The sequence below is a fragment of the Bos indicus genome, chromosome 25 (assembly GCF_029378745.1).
Source record: "Bos indicus isolate NIAB-ARS_2022 breed Sahiwal x Tharparkar chromosome 25, NIAB-ARS_B.indTharparkar_mat_pri_1.0, whole genome shotgun sequence".
In the NCBI taxonomy this organism is placed as follows: Eukaryota; Metazoa; Chordata; class Mammalia; order Artiodactyla; family Bovidae; genus Bos; species Bos indicus.
Genome location: NC_091784.1, coordinates 20738262 through 20758688, shown reverse-complemented (window position 1 = coordinate 20758688; position 20427 = coordinate 20738262). Strand labels below are relative to the sequence as shown.

Sequence of the window (20427 nt, the reverse complement as noted above, 5' to 3'; positions counted from 1 at the left end):
CCACGCCGCCGCCTCGCTCCCCTGGGCCCCCCGCGCGCCGCTCGCGCCCTCCGCGCGCCCGGGACTAGCAGCCGCGGCGCGGCCCGCACAGCCGGAACCGCCACCCGCCCCGGAACTGCTCCTCCCGCCCGCCCCTCACCCGGAAGCGAAGCCGAGGCGCTGGCGCGGCCGGCTCCGGCTCTGGGCCCCTGACGACCCCGTTCTGTCCTCTCGGTCCAGCCCAGGCTCGCAGCCCCAGTCCTTCCTCCCGCCCGCCTCAGGCCTTGCTCCGCCCGGCTTCTTCTCGGCCGCCCGCCTCGCTGCCCTGGACTGGGCAGGAGCCGCTTTTCTTCCGGCAGGAGGCGGCCTCGGGACCGCCGATGGAGCCGGTGACAGGCTCTTGTCACCTTGTATTATCGTTGCCTCTGCCGTATCCGTCAGCCCGGGACTGCCCCATTTAGGGAATGATTATGGACTCCTGCTTGCAGCAGGCACTGTAGGTGCTGGGGGTGCCGGAGTGGACAGAAGAAAGAAGTTTCCCGCTCTCAGAAAGCTTACCTTCTAGTCGGGGAAGAGACGGAAACTTTGTTAAAAACTGATCTTTAATGCTAGGTGTTAATCTGTTAATTAAATTGGGGGTCGGTCTGATGAGAGGTTTAAGGGGCGGCGGTTTGATGATACTTAGGATAACCAGGGAGGGTTTCATTGAAAATGCCACCTTCATAAAGACCTCATGCGTGAAGATCTGGGCAAGACTGTTCCAGATAGAAAAGAAAGTTCAAAGAACATTAGGGAAGCGGGCAAGGAAGTGGTTGGGCTGTTCAAGGAACTGCAAAACGGCCCATGTGGCTGGAGAAAAAGAGAGATCAAATGTAGGACTTCGAGAGCCGTGATAAAGAGTTTGGATTTTGTTCTAAATGCAACAGGAAAGCACTGGAGGGTTTAAAGCAAGAGACTGATAGGTCTTAGTCTGTAAAAAGAGTATAGATTGTAGGTGGGGAGGGGCGAGAACAAAAGCAGAGATACCAGTTTAGAGGCACAGTAGTCCAGGAGAGAGAGAAATGTAGCTTTAGCTAGGATAAGAGTAGTGAGGATGGGGGACAATGGGCAGATAGGGATGTTTTTTAGGCAGAGGAAAGGACGTGCTGATAAATGGGGGTAGGGAGGAATTGAAACAAAGAGGATTCAGGGAATGACTCCTACATTTTTGGCCTGAGTAACTGGGCGTTTGATGATACTATTTACTGAGGTGGGATGTGGGGAGGGGCTTAAGTTAGATGGAGAAACAGAAAAAGAGGGTTGGCAAAATTTGTTAGCGACACATATGGTCTACCACAAACGATTTTGCTATCTAGTAGAGGTTTCCTTTTCTTCCATGACTCATGTACTAAATCACTATTAACCCTGACGTTGAGTCCAGCTCTTTCTTTCCCAGATAGTTCCCCATGCAGCGAACAGGAAATGAGATGCTCATTTTCTCCATAAAGGCCACCTAGGTCATCTCTAGAAAGACCTAGAAGAGTGATATCTGTCTCTATTTTTGGAATGCCTACATGTCCACAGAACTCAGCAGGTTTCAAATTCCACCAGACGAACAGCTTTGCAGAAATGCACAGAGTTATCAGTATCACCACATAGATTGGGTAAGGAAGTTCAATTGCTAGCCTATAGACTTTCCTGTCCAAACATTGGTCTCTTATGGGGGCGGGGGGGAGGGAAGGGTAGGGTTTTTATTATTATTATTAAATCATATATTTTTCTTCTGCCACAGAAATTGACACAAGCTGATTTATATGTTCCAGGGACTTAGACATAATGCATATCACATTACTGCAGGAATTTTTCACTGTTTGTTGTTTAAACATTGGAGAACTTTGGCGGAGTCATTTTCTTGGCTTCTTTCTAGTGTTTCTGTTGCCAAGTGATAGAAACTCCAACTGTACAGTTCTGAATTCTCAAACAATGTCCACGGATGTTTACCATTGACCAGTTGAGAATCTTAGGGTGAAATGTTGGAACACTTGCCTATTCTAACTCCAACTAAGTGGAATTATGACTTGATTCTTGTATTTTAAAAATACAAGCATAAATTCCTCCCTCTACCCAGGCATCCCTTCCTGTCCCTCCTACCTTTGCCCCTCCATGAGAGGTCTGAATCTAAGATTAAAACACAAAAACAACTATTACAAAGGTAAAATAATTTAAAACTTTTTTTTCTACTGGATTAATAGCTGCACATCACTATAGACAACAGCCACCTATCCCATTCCTTACCAGTCAGGATGTGGGATGAGAGAGGTGGGCAGGGACCAAATACTCTGTTTACAGATTTCCTATTAGTCCCAATAATTTGGGGCTGGTTTTGCCCCCAGTTTCATTCTTGCTTGCCAATGTAGTGTTTCAGAGTCCCAAGACTCTCAGGACAGGACAGATCAGTCTGTTCTCTATATCTCAGTCTAGATTTTAGTAGAGGCAAACCCTAGGGGTTAGGGAGACATGGTGTGATGGAGTGAAAAAGAATACAGAACCATATTTCAGTCCCACCCATGCTACTAACTTGAACTTGGGAAAGTCACATCACCTCTCTGGGCCTCTTTCCTCTATGTGACCAATAGACTCCCAGAGTCAGGCACTCCGTTTCAGTGATAGAACCTCCCCATCCTCTCACCTCTGTGCAGAGCAGCTAGAACTTTTGTATCCAGAGAGAAGATGAGCCATGAGGCTCCAACAGGCAGAAAGTCCTTAAGGACCCAGGAAAACAGAAGGTCCCCAGGAGGGAGCGATGCTAGCACCCTGAAGTCATAGATAGTAATTCTGTGGTTTTTAAAGGGCTCTGGACATAGCATGTCTTGTCATGATGGATGTTAGGCCTCAGCCCAGCAGAGGCTGAATCCAGAGGCGACCTCAAGGAAAGCTGTGGAGGGGACCGTGCGATCACTCTTCTCTTTAAGGAGGATCTTTGGCCTGACAGGATAAAGAACACACTGCCTGCCTGGGGATCAGGTTTACCATGCAGGCTGAGGATGTGGTGACTGCACTATACATGTTCACCTGGGGTTTCTGGGATTAGATGAAATGAAAGAGCTAAATCCAGAGGCTAGTAACTTGTGCTGGGGGCTCAAATATCATTTAGTCTCTTGGATTGGGTTCTGTTGAAGCTGACTTAGGGACAGATTATTGATTATACTACAAGAAGTTTATTAGGGAGTATTCTTAGGATCAACTCCTGTGGAGGAAGGGAAGGAAGCAGGACTGGGCAGAGGAAGCAGTTTGACTATGGTGCAGTCACAGGAGGCTTTGGCAAGCCCACAGGGAACTCTGAAGTGGTAATGGCTGTTCTGAGTTCTGAGCTGGGGTAAAAGGGCCAACAAAGCCTTGGTATCTCTGCTTGGACCAGTCATTGGGTGCTAGACATGGGGCATGACCTAGGGTAATGTGGCTCTTCAGCCAAAGACAATTCCTTGAGAGGGCTGACCGCTGAGAGCTGTCAACCTACAACCTCCCCAGGAGCTGGGGCATTGGTCCTCCAGTCCTGAAGGGGGACTCGGTAGGACAGTGCAGCATTTGCAACAGTGTACCCATTGTGCTGAACAGATCCACTTGCTTCTGTTTAGTTCTGAGCGCATCACCTTCAGGACCCAGTGGAGTCTTTTCCTGTGGGACAGTTATAACAGGAAGGTTAATGGGACAAAATAGAACTCTTGCTGCTGCTGCTGCTGCTGTAGCTCACCTTGATGTATAACTGACATACTCATCGTTTCCTGCCTCTCCTATCCATCCTAGATTTCTCTCACCCTCAGCACCTCTAGGTGGCTTACATGGTGGCATGGCCCAGACCTCCATCCCTAAGGGGGTTGAGCCTCTGGTTGCCATGTACCTCTCAGGCTGTGGCTGCTGAGTTTGTCTATTTACTATAAAATAGGGCAAAGGAGAACTGAGGCACCCAGGTAGATCATATGGGTGCCAAGCCATTTTACTACCATTGAAAAACAACAATCTTAATGCTTCCCTGTGCCCAAGGCTATGTATGCTCCTCCTCTATGGGGGATGGGGTCCTCATTATTACCTGGGCAGCAGGTCCAGCTCCAGAATCCCATTGTAGCATCTACTCGTTCATGCTGTCCCTGGCATAAGCTGTTGCAGGTTGGGTTCTCTGGGAATACTCTGAGTTGCAGGGCATTTACTGGGGCATACTCTCCATTAGTGGACAGAAGGAAGCAAGGCCTGGCAGAGGGAGAAGCTGGGTTGCCGAGCAGCGATAGAAGGACCTCAGCAGGTCCCTTAGGGGGCTCTGAAGCTGAGATGGCCCTTTACAGTTGTTCAAGTTGGGCTGAGGGAGCCAGGTTTTTTACCCTGCATCGATCGGTCACTGGATGCTAGCTGCCCTGGTTAGGTGTGATCTCAGGCAAGGGCTCTCTTCAGCCAGTGGCAGATTTGAGGTAGAAGAGAACGAACAGATCCTTCAGTCCTGAGGGGAATCTGGGCAGCACAGCATAGCATCCACAACAGTTGGTACCTTTCAGTTCCACCAGTCAGTGTGATCTTGGCATTCACTATGAAGAGTTTTCAGTCTGGGATAGAAGGAAGGTCCAGGAACCCCTGTGCGCCAGGTCCCACATAGGACCTTGAAGGCTGACGTACTTGATTCCTGTAAATGCTCACCATTCTCTACTGATAGGAAAATGGAGGGAAAGGATGCATTTTATGATAGAATTAATTTAGTGTCTGGACAGAAGCCTCGCCAGACTGAAGGAGGAATCAGGCAATCTATCACAAGGAGCTACCTGCAGGAGATGCCTTGAGGCTGAGAGTGACAGGGAACAGGATGACATTTCCTTCTGAATCAGCCACCTGAGCACAAAATGTATCCAACAAGAAGTCTGCTCTGGGTAACTGGGTAAAGCCACAGAAGCAGCTGAATAAGCTGGGACCTCCCAGTTTACCATGGAAATCTTTGGTCAGTGCCACACCTCACAGGTGCTTGATTACTGTTTGTTGAAGGCATGAACACAAGAGACTTTGCCTTTTGGTTTTATCAGAGTCATATGACAGTGCGTGTGTGCGTGTTAAGTCGCTTCTGTCGTGTCTGACTCTGCAACCCTGTGGACTGTAACTTGCCAGGTTTTTCTATCCATGGGATTCTCCAGACAAGGATGCTGGATTGGGTTCCAAGGGATCTTCCCAACCTGGGGATCGAACCCTTGTCTCCAGTATCTACCTGCATTGGCAGGAGAGTTCTTTACCATTAGTGCTGCCTGGGAAGCCCAGGGATGACAGTAGTACTGTGTTATTACATTGTTTTCTATTTCTTATAGAATTTATTTTTGATAATTTATACTTTCCTAAAATTGTTCACTTCATCTGTTTTTTAAATCTAAGTTCCAGGAGGATAGAGCCTATGTTTGTTTTGTCTACTGTTGTGTCCTTTGCATCAGCAAAAACCATGCAGCAGGCTTCCAGTAAATATTTGTTGTGTGAGTCAATGTGTGTGTGTGTGTGGGGAGGTGGTGAATTATTTTGGAAAAAAAGAAGGAAGAATTAATTCCTCTCCTAATCATGACTCATTTTTTTCAGGCCACCCTTGGCCTTTTCTCATTCAAAACATTCATGAATAAAGTGCAGTTCCAAAGCAGTTGGCGCTGTTGATGTAACAGTGTGAAAATACCATTATTGGGAGCTCAGCAGGACATCTGTGCTCATCTATGAACTAGTCATGATATTCTGCAGACCATTCACATCTTTGAGGCCCCCTCTTAGGTTTCCTCCACCCTCTCCATTTCAGTAATTTCCCAAGAATGCGTGATGAACCCAGTATGAGCCAGGCACTGTGTTAGTCCCGCAGAAGTTTTGTTTTTCTGCACCAAAATTTTCACGTACTGCATTTTCCAGGGTTTCCTGAAGCATTGTGGTGACCACACTGCCGCGCAACGTCGGGAATGCGGCGTCGCAGCGCCCCCTGGGGGCCAGCTCGAGATCTCCTCGCCACTGGCGATCGATCCGCAGGGCGCCGGCTTCTGGTTCGAAACAGTTGGGAGATGGACTGACTCCAGCTTCCGCTCAGGGAGGCCCTCCTGAGCGGCCTGGCCTCCCAGTGCCATGAAGAAGTCCGTCCAGAAAAACGTTAAAGGTAACTGGGTATGTTCTGGAGACCAAGACTCCTTCACTTTTCCTTGTCTGTAAAATGGGGACATCACACTCTTGGCTTCTGAGACAGCGTCTCACCATCCTTTGTTTACCAAACTATAATTTGCGTACAGGAAGATTCCCTCCCCCCCCCCTTTTTTTTTAGTGTACAGCTCTGTGAATTTTGATAGTCATATATCCGCATTTAACCCCCTACAATCAGGACGTGGCGGTTCCACAACCCCTGAAGCTACCTTGTGATGCCCGTTTACTGCCAACCCCCTTTCCACCCCAGCTCCCGACACTTCTGATCTGTTTTCTATAGTTTTGCCCTTTCTACTGAGACTGTCACAAAAATGGAAGCATACAGTATGGAGTCTTTTGAATCTGGCTTCTTTCACTTAACCCTGCTGTCTTTTGTGACTGGGCTTCATAGATTATATCAGGAGCATGTTTAATTTGCAAGCTGAGGTTGGAACTCAGACCCTGTCTATGATGCCAGTTCTCTGTTTGCTCAGGAGCCATAGATTTGAGGAGGGGATGACCTGTTCCAAATTGCTCCTATAATCCTGAAAAGTCTCAAAGATGGTGCCTTCTTTATACTAGGATTCTTGCCTGGAGAATCGCCATGGACAAGAGGAGCCTGGCGGGCTATAGTCCATGGGGTCGCAAAGAGTCGGACATGACTGAGCGACTGAGCACACCCTTAATTTTTCAGTCAGAGAGCATCTGTGGTTGTGGGGAGGGTGAGGCTGGAGACAGGCAAGGACACTTGCGTGAAGTTGAAGGGACTGTGAAACCCCTGGAGATGTGGGAAATGCCCCCTCCTCTAGCAGTGGGGAGGACTCCTGGACCCACTCCCCCCACCCACAAACACTACAGTCACCTGGATTTGGCAAAGGTTTGGCAAGTAGCAGTTTGTCACTTCTCCTTAAGGAAACGTGCTGGTGTGTGAAATGCTGGAAGAGTGTGCTGAAAGCAGGTTTCCCCAGAAGCTTCCTGTGAACCGAAAATGAATCTCAGAAGCTTCCTCTTGGGAAAATAACTTGTTGTTCTAAATCACTCCTCAGTCTTTGAAACTTTTCTTGTGAGATTTAGTTCTGTGTAAAACATATTTCAATTCCTCACTACCCGTTTTCCTGGATTTTCCTTCCAAATGCTTATTTTCTACTGTCCATTTCCACTGACATTGTCATGACATGCTTGGGTGAATGCAGTAACACTTTGTCTCTTCCAGTCTGGACCCCACAATCCATATAGCAGCCTGAGGTGTTTGATTCTTTATTTGAATGCAGATCTTAGCTTGTCCTGCCAAGATCACTTCAAAGCTTTTCCAGTGAGGTAAAATGCTGAGCAGCCTGTCTGCGACGGATTTGCTCCTCCTGTCTGGCCCCTACTGATCTCCTTTTATGTTCTTTCCTGCCTCAGAATCTTATTTGTTCCCTTCCACCATACTTTGCTTAAAGCTCTCATATTGGGTCCTTCTACCTCAATTCAAATTTTACCTCCTCTGTGAAGCCTTGACCCCTCTTCCCCACAGGAGACTTAACCTGTTGGTCACCCTCAGAACTCTCTGTATTTTTCCTTCATGGCATGTGTTACAGTTTGTTGTTCAAAGTATGTTTACACAGCTCATTGATATTTGTCTCCTCCACTAGGCTGGAAGATTCATGAGGGCAAGAAACACTTCAGTTTCTAGCCCACTGCCTGTATCAATAAATACTTGTTAAGTGAATGGATAATAATAACTAACTTTAATTAAACATGCACAGTGTGCTAGGCACTGTGCAAAAGCCCTTTAACTGTCTCCTTTAATTCTCATAACAACCCTCTGAGTGGGTATTTTTATTATCCTCTCTTTACTGATGCAGAAACTAAGGCAGAGAGAGATTAAGTAACTGCCCTAAGATTCTGGCGTTAAGACCCCAGTTACTACTGTCATGCTGATATCTAGCAGAAAGACTAAAACAAATCTCTCCATTTCTAGGAAAACAAGTCAACCTCAAGGTCAAGCCATCTGTACACGACTTGAGCAAAACTCAACAGACCAAACTCACTGTGGGTAGTATGGGATTAGGCCTGATCATCATCCAGCATGGGCCCTACCTTCAGATCAGCCATCTCATTACAAAGGGAGCTGCAGCCAGGGATGGCACACTCCAGCCAGGTGACTGTGGTTTCCCCAGGCCTCCCGACCCCTCTACTTCTGCCTCCCTTTCATCTGCCTTCAGGGAGACTCAGGTTATTAGGTTCCCGTGTAACAGTGCTGATGGTGACATTGTTTGAGAGCTTTCAGTGGGCAAGCCAGCTGCTACTACTTGTATAACCCTCACTGTATTTACTTGTTGAATTCTTTCACTATTTATTTTTGGCTGTGCTGTTTCTGTTGCTGTGCGGGCTCTTCTGTAGTTGTGAGCAGGGGTTACTCTCTTGTTGCAGTGGTTGAGCTTCTCGCTGGTAGCGGCTTCTCTTGCTGTGAAGCATGGGCTCTAGGGTGCACATGCTTCAGTCGTGGCTCCAGGGCTCAAGAGCACAGGCTCAGTAGCTGTGGGACACGAACTTAGTGCTTCACGGCACATGGAATCTTCGCAGCTCAGGAATTGAACCCAGGACTCCTGCTTTGGTAGGCGGATTCTTTACCACTGAGCCATCAGGGAAGCCCTATTTATTGAATTCTTATGATAACCCTTTAGGTAGGAACTATGAGAAGGCAATGGCACCCCACTCCAGTAGTCTTTCCTGGAAAATCCCATGAATGGAGGAGCCTGGTGGGCTGAAGTCCATGGGGTCACTAAGAGTCGGACACGACTGAGCAACTTCACTTTCACTTTTCACTTTCATGCATTGGAGAAGGAAATGGCAACCCACTCCGGTGTTCTTGCCTGGAGAATCCCAGGGACGGGGGAGTCTGGTGGGCTGCCATCTATGGGGTCGCACAGAGTCGGACACGACTGAAGCAACTTAGCAGCAGCAGCAGCAGCATGATTATCATCTGCCTTTTACAGATGAGGAAACTAAGGCTCAGTGAGACTGAGTTTCTTGTCAAGGTTCACCCCCATCTAGAAGGGATTCATATACAGGAATAGTGTCACTCCAGAGTTTATGGCTCTGTATGGATAAGGCTTTCTTCTTTTGTAGGCAGTATGAATCATCATTAACATTTAGATGTGTGATCTCATTTCACCTGACTGACAATCCCCAAGGTAGATTCTACATTAAACCGATATACGGATGAGGAATCAGATATTTAGTAACTTGTACGTTGTCACACCAAGGAGTGGAGATGTGAATGCTGTCTTTGTCAGTACTGCCCTGCTTCTCTTGTCTTTAGATGAATGAATTTTCCATCCAGTTCAAGACATTTCCCCAGTGCCTTCTCTGGGCTGTGCTCAGGAGTCAGGGACGCACAATGGGATGGTAAGGTGGTGGAAGGAAAAACCATTCAGGTGAGCTGGCCTGAATTCAGGCCCAGGCTATACCTCTTTTTGGTTCTTTGACCTTGGACAAAATCCTTTAACTTTCCTGGCCTTAGTCACCTCATCTCTAAATTGGGATAATACCACCTTGGAGAGCCACAGTGCTATGGAAATATTGGCAATCCTTTCTCTAAGGCTGTTCTTAGAGATTCTGCAGACTTGTATCTTGTTTTGTTGTTAACCAAAAATGATTGTGTATTGGCCAAAGTATTGGCTAATATTTTTGCATCTCACCTGATGCAAAGAGCCGACTCATTGGAAAGGACCCTGATGCTGAGAAAGATTGAGGGCAGGAGGAGAAGGGGATGACAGAGGATGAGATATTAGGATGGCATCATCGACTCAATGGACATGAGTCTGAGCAACCTCCAGGAGATGGTGAGGGACAGGGAAGCCTGGCATGCTGCAGTCCATAGGGTTGCAAAGAGTAGGACATGACTTAGCGACTGAACAACAACAACAAAAATGATTGTGGTGCCACAGCCCTAGTGGATTAAACCACTGGTTTGCAACGCTGGTTACTTATTAGAATCACCTGGAGACCTTTCAAAATAAAAATGGATTGGCCCCATCTCCCCAGAGGTTCTGATTCAGTTGGTTTGGGGACAGGGCAGTTCATGGTTTAAAAGCTTCTCAGGTTATTCTAGTTGTAGTTAGGGTTAAATGCAGTGGATTAAAGAATTAAGTGGATCAATGATGCTGTTATGAAAGTTTACCTCACCTTAAAATCCAAAGCATTTTCTCCACATATCACTATTTGGTGCTAGGGAACAGCCTTCCAGAAAGAAAGTTCTGGACTTTCCATCCAAAAGAATTCTAGGCCAGGTCCCATGGGCCTATTCTGCTTGTTCTCCGTAGGTTTTTTGGAGTTAGGGGACAGATGCTGGTTGATAAGCAGAGAGCACACTCACTGGAGTGGGATGGGAGTATGCTTTCATGAAACAGAATCTCTGGGTGAGGTCATAGTGTGCTCCTGGAGGTCAGAGGCAGTCTTGAATTCATCTTTTAATGAATTCAAGGGACTTACCATTCAAACTGGTGCATTTATTATGTCTGTACTTGATAAATGAAGAGTAAGTGAGCATTTGTTCTAGGCATTTTGCAAGGTGTTTCCATGTCTATTATCTAATCTTTGCAACACTCCTAGAAGGTAGATAACGAAATACAGAGGCTCAGAGAGATGAAGTAAATTGTTTAGTACAGAGCTAAGTGGGTGGTCAGAGCTGATTTGAACCCATGTCTGCTTAGAAAGCCCATACCTTTGACTAGAAAAGAGATTGCAATATGGAGTAAGTCCCATATCTCTTCATGACAAGTCAGGCACTTCTCTTCAAGGTCTGGGATTCAAAGGCTCTGTAACTCAGTCCCTTTGACAATGATGATGAGATTTGGAGAGGTGATGGTCCTAGAAACCTGATTTTTTTTTTTTTTTACCCCATTACCTCCTAGCCCCATTATTTCTTACGTGCTTTGAATTTCTCTTCTTTTGTTGTTTCTTAATAGGGCTTCATCTTGATTTCCTAATTTATTTTGGCTAAACTTTAAAATCCTTTTGGCCAGCATAGTTTTAGCAAACTCTGATATCCAGAATCTTAAGAAATTAATACAGCATTTTTCTTTTCTTGGAGAAATTAATATAGATTGGAAGGTAAACAAAGTTATGTACTGGTCACCACCCTTACTAGGCCACATTAATTCAGTAAGCATTTCCTGAATGCCTGCTGTGTGCAGACATCAGGCACGGGGTGTGATGGTGAGCCAGTCATGTGTGGTCTCTAACCACACAGAGCTTATGGAATTTACAGCCTAGTTGAGAGAAATGGGAGAAGACTAAAATCTACTTTTTGGTAGTGGCTTGGCTGCTGAAAAGTTGATTAAATATAGATAACTGGGACAGTTTATACAATGTGGTTCCTACAGCCCATTAAAACAGAAAAAAATGTATAATATTAATATTTATAAAGACCAAATTGGTGCTTCTTGATGAAAGGCAATGTTAATGTCTCTTGCTAGAATAATCACATTCATACAATGACACCTTTGGTTTATAATCAGGATGGTCAGGCAATTAAGCTGTTTATTTTCTGCCCTCTCGATAAGTCACCTTTTTAACAACATAATTAAGCAGCATGTCAAGCCATAGCTTTCAGCTATAAACACCCCTTTTAACATTAGGCAAGTAAGCTTATCCCATGAGGGTTTCTTTTTTTTTTTTTGACATTTTAATTAACCTCTATATGGTGAACAGCTGTTTCAGATTACACAATCTGCAGGTAGTTGGGAGAAGCCCTGTTTCATTCTGAAGTTAGCCACAGCTGTCTTTAAAGACCAAAGTAGAAGCTTTTCTCCACCCATCTCAGTATTCATTTTCTTTAAAACTGTGACCTTTCATTTCGGATAGAATCTAGCAATATGGAAATTTGTCTTTGGCGTTCCTTGGAGGCTTCCTTTAGGATCAGCGTAATTCCAATTACAGCAGAGTACAGAGTAGTGCTTCCCAGGTGAGTCTCAGTGGTAAAGAATCCACCTGCCGATGCAGGAGACATGGCAGATGCAGGTTTGACACCTGGGTTGGGAAAAACCTCTGGAGGAGGAAATTGCAACCCACTCCAGTATTCTTGCCTGGAAAATCCCATGGACAGAGAAGCCTGGTGGACTACAGTCCATGGGGTCGCAAAGAGTTGGGGAGTAGTAATAGAGAAAGTACTTAATCTTGACTCTTTTCTACTCTGAGGTTAGACCTCAGCTGTCTTAGAATGAGGTGACTGAGGGATCCCTAGCTTCCCATGCACAGTGGGATAAACATTCTTTGGGACTTATTAGGGTCACTTTATCTGGTGTTAACTCTGAAGTCTCCATGACCATTTGGCAGGATGATAGTACTTGTATGATCTGATAACTAAGATTTTATTTACCCAATGTGAATCTGTCCTTAAGAATCAATTTCCCTGTATTTCTTCTTCTCTTGCTAGATGCCCTTGTAGCAGTCAGGGGTCTTAACTGCAAGCAATAAAAAGTTCTATTGTTGTTGTTGTTCAGTCTCTTAAAAAAGTCATGTCCAACTCTTTGCAACCCCATAGACTGTAGCACGCTGGGCTTCCTTGTCATTTACCATCTCCCAGAGTTTGCTCAAACTCATATCCTTTGAGTCAGTGATGCCATCCAACCATCTCATCCTCTGTTGTCTCCTTCTCCTGCCTTCAATCTTTCCCAGTATCAGGGTCTTTTCAAATGAGTTGGCTCTTTGCATCAGGTGGCCAAAGTATTGCCCTTCCAGCATTAGTCCTTCAAATGAATATTGAGGGTTGATGTCCTTTAGGATTGACTGGTTTGATTTCCTTGCTGTTCAAGGGACCCTCAAGAGTCTTCTCCAATACCACATTTCTAAAGCGTCAGTTCTTCAGCACTCAGCCTTCTTCATAGGCCCACTCTCACATCCATACATGACTACTAGAAAAACTAGCTTTGATCATACAGATCTTTGTTGGCAAACTGATGTCTCTGATTTTTAATACTCTTGTCTAGCTGTCATAGCTTTTCTTCCCAGGAACAAACGTCTTCTAATTTCATGGCTGTAGTCACTGTCTGCAGTAAATTTGGAGTCCAAGAAAATAAAGTCTGTCACTGTTTCCATTGTTTCCTCATCTATTTGCCATGAAGTGATGGAACTGGAACCCATGATCTTAGTTTTTTGAATGTTGAGTTTTAAGCCAGCTTTTTCACTTTCCTCTTTCACTTTCAAGAGGCTCTTAGTTCCTCTTCACTTTCTGCCATAAGGATGATGTCATCTGCATATCTGAGGCTATTCATATTTCTCCCAGCAATCCAGCTTGTAATTCATCCAGCCCAACATTTCACATAATATACTCTGCATAGAAGTTCAATAAGCAGGGTGACAATATACAGCCTTCTCGTACTCCTTAACCAATTTAGAACCAGTCTGTTGTTCCATGTCCGGTTCTAACTGTTGCTTCTTGACATGCATATAGATTTTGGAGGAGGCACATAAGGTGATTTGATGTTCCCATCTCTTTAAGAATTTTTCACAGTTTGTTGTGACCCACACAGTTAGTCAAAGGCTTTGGTGTAGTCAGTGAAACATGTTTTTCTGGAATTCTCTGGCTTTTCTATGATCCAGAGGATGTTGGCAATTTGATCTCTGGTTCCTCTGCCCTTTCTAAATCCAGCTTGAACATCTCGAAGTTCTTGGTTCACATACTGTTGAAGCCTAGCTTGGAGAATTTTGAGCATTACTTTGCTAGCATGTGAGATGAGTGCAGTTGTGCAGTAGTTTGAGCATTCTTTGGCATTTCTTTTCTTTGGGAGTGGAATGAAAACTGACGTTTTCCAGTCCTGTGGCCACTGCTGAGTTTTCCAAATTTGCTGGCATATTGAGTGCAGCACTTTCACAACATCATTTTTTAGGATTTGAAATAGCTCAGCTGGAATTCTATCATCTCCACTAGCTTTGTTCATAGTAATGCTTTCTAAGGCCCACTTGACTTTGCACTACAGGATGTCTGGCTCTAGCTGAGTGATCACACCATCATGGGTTATCTGGGTCATGAAGATCTTTTTTGTATAGTTCTGTGTATTTTTGCCACCTCTTCTGAATCTCTTCTGCTTCTGTTAGGTCCATACTGTTTCTGTCCTTTATCAAGCCCATCTTGGCATGAAATGTTCCCTTGTTATCTCTAATTGTCTTGAAGGGAGCTCTAGTCTTTCCCATTCTGTTGTTTTCCTCCATTTGCATTGTTCACTTAAGAAGGCTTTGTTATCTCTCCCTGCTGTTCTTTGGAACTCTACATTCAGATGGTTATATCTTTCCTTTTCTCCTTTTCCTTTGGCTTCACTTCTTTTCTCAGCTATTAATAAGGCCTCTTCAGACAAGCATTTTGCCGTTTTGCATTTCTTTTTCTTGGGGATTATTTTGGTTGTTGCCTCCTGTACAATGTAATGAACCTCCATCCATAGTTCTTCAGGCACTCTATCAGATCTAATACCTTGAATCTATTTGTCACTTCCACTGTATAATCATAAGGGATTTGATTTAGGTCATACCTAAATGGCCTAATGGTTTTTCCTGCTTTCTTCAAGCTCTCCCTTGAAGTTTAAAGAACTTCAAGTTCTGTAAAGGCACTGAATTTAGAACATTTAATCTGACAGAATTCCTGGAAGGCCTTGACCACCAGGTTTGGAAAATGATGAGAGAACAAAAGGCCATGGAAACTGGATGCTCCTGTCGCTTCTCTGTATCTCCTGCTTCAGGTTTAGTGACCCAGAGGGACTGACCAATAGCTGGACCTAGTCTACATGTCCATGCCTTAGCTGCTGGTTACAAATGAATAAATTGGGTCTATTTATCATTCAGTTGGGAGGTTCAGGGACTTGGCTGTCAAGATGTGGTTCTCTTTCCATTTTTTGGGGGCTCAGAAGCTGCACGGCTGGCTATCATACTCCCCTTCCTGTTCAACTCTGTCCTACGATAGGGGACCTAGGTGTCAAATCCCTTTGAACTTCCATGCTCTGTATACACATCTTCAACTTAATTAAAGCATGCTAAATGTCCAGTGTTATATGTAGAATTACTTGCTCAATGAATACTGCATAAGGAAAGTATTAATCTGTAAGGCTTGATGTTTAGTATGGTCTGCTTACTGTGGAGGGCATTGGCAATGGCCAGGCAGCTATAATAAAAATAGGTTATTTGTTCACTTAGTGGAAGTGATTTTTTTCTTTAATAGTAGTAGCCATTTATTTTACTTGAAACAAGCACATTTTTAGAATCTTCAAGGATGGTTCAGATTCTAAATCCTTTTTAGCCTCTGTCACACCAAGGACTTCAGAAATGTTCTAAAATGTTATAATATTTACCATTACACTGACTATTAAGAAACATCTTGCATGTATTCATTATTCACTGAGAGGATCATTTTTTTTTTTTTTTCATTAAATAAAATTTGAAGCCTGGTTTTGGTTCAAAATGAACCAACAATATGAACCTATAAAATGAAATACCTCACCAAAAAAAAAAAAAAAAAAAAGGAAGAGACATTGCACAATGCAGACAGAAATGGCATGATCTTTTTTAAACCATCATCGTAATTTTACTGAATTTTTTCCCTTTTTCAGGTGATGTTTTGATTAGTGTTGGCTATGCAAATGTGTTAGGTTATACTCTTCGAGAATTTTTAAAGCTTCTGCAACATATCACCATAGGAACAATACTACAAATAAAAGTTTACCGAGATTTTATAGACATACCCCAAGAATGGCAAGAAATATATGATTTAATCCCTGAGACCAAATTCCCAATCACACGGTAAGTAGTTAAGTTCAGGAAATCTTTGTTATACTACAGAATTCCCCAGGGTCTATGAAGCAGTCTTAGTTAAGTGTGAGAATTATCAATTGGACCATGTAGGAGGAATTTATGACACTGTCACAGTTCAGTGGGTTTCTAAATCCTTTTGGAAAGCACAATCTGTAGGACCTAATATGAGGCAGAATGATAAAGGCAAGAAAGAGCCTTGGACATGGAGTTTAAGGACCAAACTACCTAGTGGCAACTCTCCTTCAAACCTGGATATGCGACTCCCCCTTTCCCAAAGTGAGCCCTGAAGCATGTGCTGTGACTCCCTTTCCTCATTTGTCTCCAGCATATTCAGTTCTCTCTCTGGATCCTTCTCAATAACCGGTAAAACTCTTCCATCTTAGCAAAGCCCACTTTACTTCCACTCCCCTCTCCTTTCCTTACCAGCCACTGTCCTGTCTCTTGACTCCAAAGCTGTTGAAAGAGTTGTATTAGACATTACCAATTCCTCAGGAGACACCACATCCCACCTCGGTGCAGACCTTGACTGAGAGCCCTTTACCCCAAGGTCACCTGCAACCTTCATACTGCTGATTTCAGTGGACTCCTCTCAGTCTCTAATTTTGCTTGGCTTCTGAGCAGCAACAGGCACTTTACAGCCTCCCACCTCAACTCTTGTTGAAATATAATTTTCTCCAGACTTCTGGAATACCACACTCCCTTATCTCCTTTTGTCACTTCCTCGTGATTGCCTTTTACCAAGCCTTGTCTTTGGCTTTCTTCTCTCAATCTTCTAAGCAAACTCTTTGGTTTCTATTAGTATTCATACATTATTTCCAAATTGTATTATCTCCAAACTTGTATAAACACCCACTTGATATCTGTATCATAAACCCCTTAAACTCATTATGCCTAAAATTAAAAGCCAGTTTGCCATTGTCTTAGTGGGAGAGCATTTGCTTAGTCAAACAAGTCAGAAATTTAAGGGCTGGCTTGATTTCTCTATCTCCTTTAAGTGGCACATTTAGTATTCTGATCCAAGAGTTATTGTTATTAATTCTGACCAGATCCCTGAGCACTAGATGTACAGCTGTGTACCTTTGCTTATTGGGATGTGCTCAAAGAAATATGGCTAGGGGCTCTTTACTAGGATTAAAAAATGGCCCATATTATTTCAGAGTCCAACTTGTGGCCACAGGGACTGATATGATTCACAGATATGATTTGTTTATCTCCCTCACTGTTTTAGACAGTGTTGAGAGCAAGGAGGCTATATATATAGGAGGGCTTTTTCCAGGGGCCAGTAATACTCTATTTCTTGACCTGGGTGGTAGCTACCAAGGTGTTTAGAATTTTTTTTTCATTCAACTTATTTGCATTTTTCTGTTTCAAAAAAATTTTAATGAAAAAAAATTGAATTGGTAAATTTACAAATCTCTGGTTTCTCCTGAAAAACAAGATGGGCTTGCATCCCCACATGCTAACAGTGGACTAGAGCTGGAGAGCAGTTGTTCCCTTCAGATCAGATACAGAATGGGGAAAAATTTTCTCCCAATAACTAAACCAATCCTGCTTTGATTAAAAACCATTAATGATAATACTGAACTTGTTTACTATGTGATGGACACCGCTTTACAAGCGTTGTACCATTTAATCCTCATGACAGTTCTATTTATCCTCGTTTTACAGATAAGAAAACTAAAGCCAATAGAGGAGTATGTAAACTTGCCAGAGGCCACAGGGCTAAGTAGTTTACGTCTGTTTTCAGAGCAGCAACATCCAATAAGAATTCTCTATGCTAGTGGAAAAGACCTATATCTGTGCCATCCCGTGTGGTAACCATTAGCCACAGGTGGCTACTAAGCCCCTGAAATGTGAAGATTTGTAACTGAGGAATTTTAAATTTATTCAAGTTTAACCAGTTTAAATTTAACAGCCACACGTAGCTGGTGGACCCTGTATTGGAGAGCTCAGCTTCCAAAACTGAGCTCCTCACCATTTGCTTATGGAACTACATTCTAAGTAGAGTTTGTGATTCAGAATATTAAAAACCTAGGGATGGCAGGTTGACCATTCAAAAGCAAACACAGAATACCACAACTTATGAGGCTAAAATTCACAAACTTAGGAATACCACCAATCATGTTCTGAATCCCTTAATTAAGCAAAGGGCTTATAGCTAAGGCATGTTAGCATCTTATGTGGAAAAGGGTAAGGAAGAGGCAGAAGGGGAATGAAAGGTTTATTTCGCAAAGTTGTAAGGCTTCTTTCAGGAGCAGATAGCACCGAGTGCACAATTCGCCATGTGATGCTCTGGGCAGGCCTCCTGATATTAAAAACTGTTTCCAGCGAACCCTGACCTCTGCTGGCTTGTGGCATTTCTATCTAATGCCAGTTTAATAAGAACCTGGCTCTGCCACCTGTCTTTATGGTAATCTAACAGAGCTACAAAGAAGGTCCTTTGAGTCTTGAAGGCAAACTGTTCTAGTCCTGAGATCTTCTGAATCTCCTTGCACAGCACTACATCAAGGATTAAAGAAAATCATACAATTTAAGACTAGTGGCTTTCAGAAAAAAATGACTCAATACCAAATGCCATTACCAGAAGAGAGAAACTTTAAGGAAGATCTGTTCAGATCCTTAGGAGCAAGCAAACAAACAAACAAAAAAAACCCACAAGCAGGCCTCCAAGGATGTTAGGGAAAACACTAGTAAGTCGGATAGGTTGGAGGGACTAGGGTAGGGAAGAAATCCGTTTCCTACTAGCAGGACAGACGGTAATGGAAGTTCATAATTGCAAAGATCTAGTTTCGGATCTGCTGGGTAATAGCACCAGAATGAGGGGTAGCACGTGACAGCATTTGTTCAGGAAAATAATAGCAGGCGCAGGTGCTACAGGCATTAGAAAAGTTCAAGAACCCTGTTGTTGGCAAACTGAAAAATAAAAAAGAATCTTCACAAGTTTTTGGATGGCAACAGCAAGGTGGAATAGTGCATGATGAGACATCTGGGTGGAAGGGTGTTCTACAGATCCACATTCGTAAACCCAATTAAGAAGCAAAGAATGATGCTCAGGGGCAAAAATAAAAAGATTTAAAGGAATAACCAATGATAAGCATATTGAAGATCTTTGAGGCCCATTATTTCTGGATGCCTCCTTGGAAATCAGTAATATTCTATTATTGCTGATCCCAAGAGACCCATGAAAACTGAGTTCCGTGGATGAGACGGCCACACTGACCTGTTATTCTGTGTGAGGTGAAATCAACCCACTCTTTAAGGCCTGCTAACATTCTGGTCAGTAGTCTCGCTTAAGTCTGTGCAAAGCTTTTTAAAGTAATGTGAAATAATTTAGGGCAGAATTTGATTTCCATTTAGGAATGTAAACAAATTTAAAGGTAATTTAAACAAATTTAAAAAGGATATTAGTTCCCCTACCAGGGACTGAACCTGAGCCCTTGACAGTGAAAGTATGGAGCTCTAACCACTGGAATGCCAGGGAATTCCGTAAAGGTAATTTTTAAAAGAGAAGATTTTTAATAACACAGACAGGTAGTGCTAAACTGTATTTTTTCTTTTATGAACCAAAGCAGGTTATGAGATATCTTGTTAGGTGAGAATGAATGTGTAGACATTAAGAATCCATTTCATTCACTAGTCTTTCCATTTCAGCACAACAAAGAAAACTGAGGAGGCAAAAGATGGATCTGTCACAAGCAGTGATGATGATGAAGCTTTCGATACAAGACTTAAGTACTACAAATATCCACGGTCCACTGGACATTACCCTGTAAGGAGACCAATGTCTATCTCCAGAGAATGGCATGGATATAAAAAGAAGAACCATGTAATGCGTGTAGGAAAAGACATTAACTGTGACGTGATGATTCACAGAGATCACAAGAAAGAAGTGAGGGCCCCTTCTCCATACTGGACCATGGTGAAGCAAGACAACGAAATCTCCTCCTCCTCCTCAGCCTCCTCTACCTCAGATGCATTTTGGCTGGAAGACTGTACCCCCGTTGAAAAGGGCAGCAGTGAACCAGTATCACGAGTTGGCTAGGCAGCAGTTTTCAAATCTGTGACCACAGAAGCATTTATCTTGAGAACACCCATTTTTTTTTGTGCACTGCCTTACTTTTGAGTGTTAGGTTGATAATTACTTGAAAGAGACAGAATAGAAACAGAAGAGGGAGAAGATGAGGGGAAAAAAAACACACACCAAAATTGTGCCACAGTGAAGATAAACATAAAAAATGAAGCAGTGCAAATATAGGCCACAGCTAACAGGTAATATATATTTTGCACAAATAACTCTTTTGGAAAAAAGGCAAAACGGGGTAAAACCCAGATCATTTAACTGTTCTTACCCAAGAATACAGACTTTTCACTGCTTTTATCTTTAAAAGCCAATACTAATCTGGAGATAGTTACTCTGATAGCCACTTAAGCCTTAATTTTAATAGTTTCTCATGCTTCTGTACTTTATATTCCTGTTCTCCTTAAAAGCATCTAAAACAAAAACTCAACATAAAC

At 43.5% G+C, this 20427-nt stretch overlaps 1 protein-coding gene across 2 annotated transcripts; it reads left to right on the top strand.

Annotated features, from left to right (window-relative positions):
- The first annotated feature begins 150 nt into the window (after positions 1 to 150).
- Positions 151 to 20325, top strand: PDZD9 (PDZ domain containing 9). Of its 2 annotated transcripts, none has more exons than XM_019988001.2 (5): positions 151 to 1622; positions 5869 to 6106; positions 8090 to 8269; positions 15711 to 15900; positions 19564 to 20325. In XM_019988001.2, the coding sequence occupies exons 2-5, from the start codon at positions 6076 to 6078 to the stop codon at positions 19952 to 19954; spliced, it is 792 nt and encodes a 263-aa protein (XP_019843560.1). In that variant the 5' UTR covers positions 151 to 1622; positions 5869 to 6075; the 3' UTR covers positions 19955 to 20325. The 2 variants fall into 2 exon arrangements, with proteins under 2 accessions (XP_019843560.1, XP_070635878.1); XM_070779777.1 differs by having other exon boundaries at positions 5869 to 6114.
- Positions 20326 to 20427: the final 102 nt, after the last annotated feature.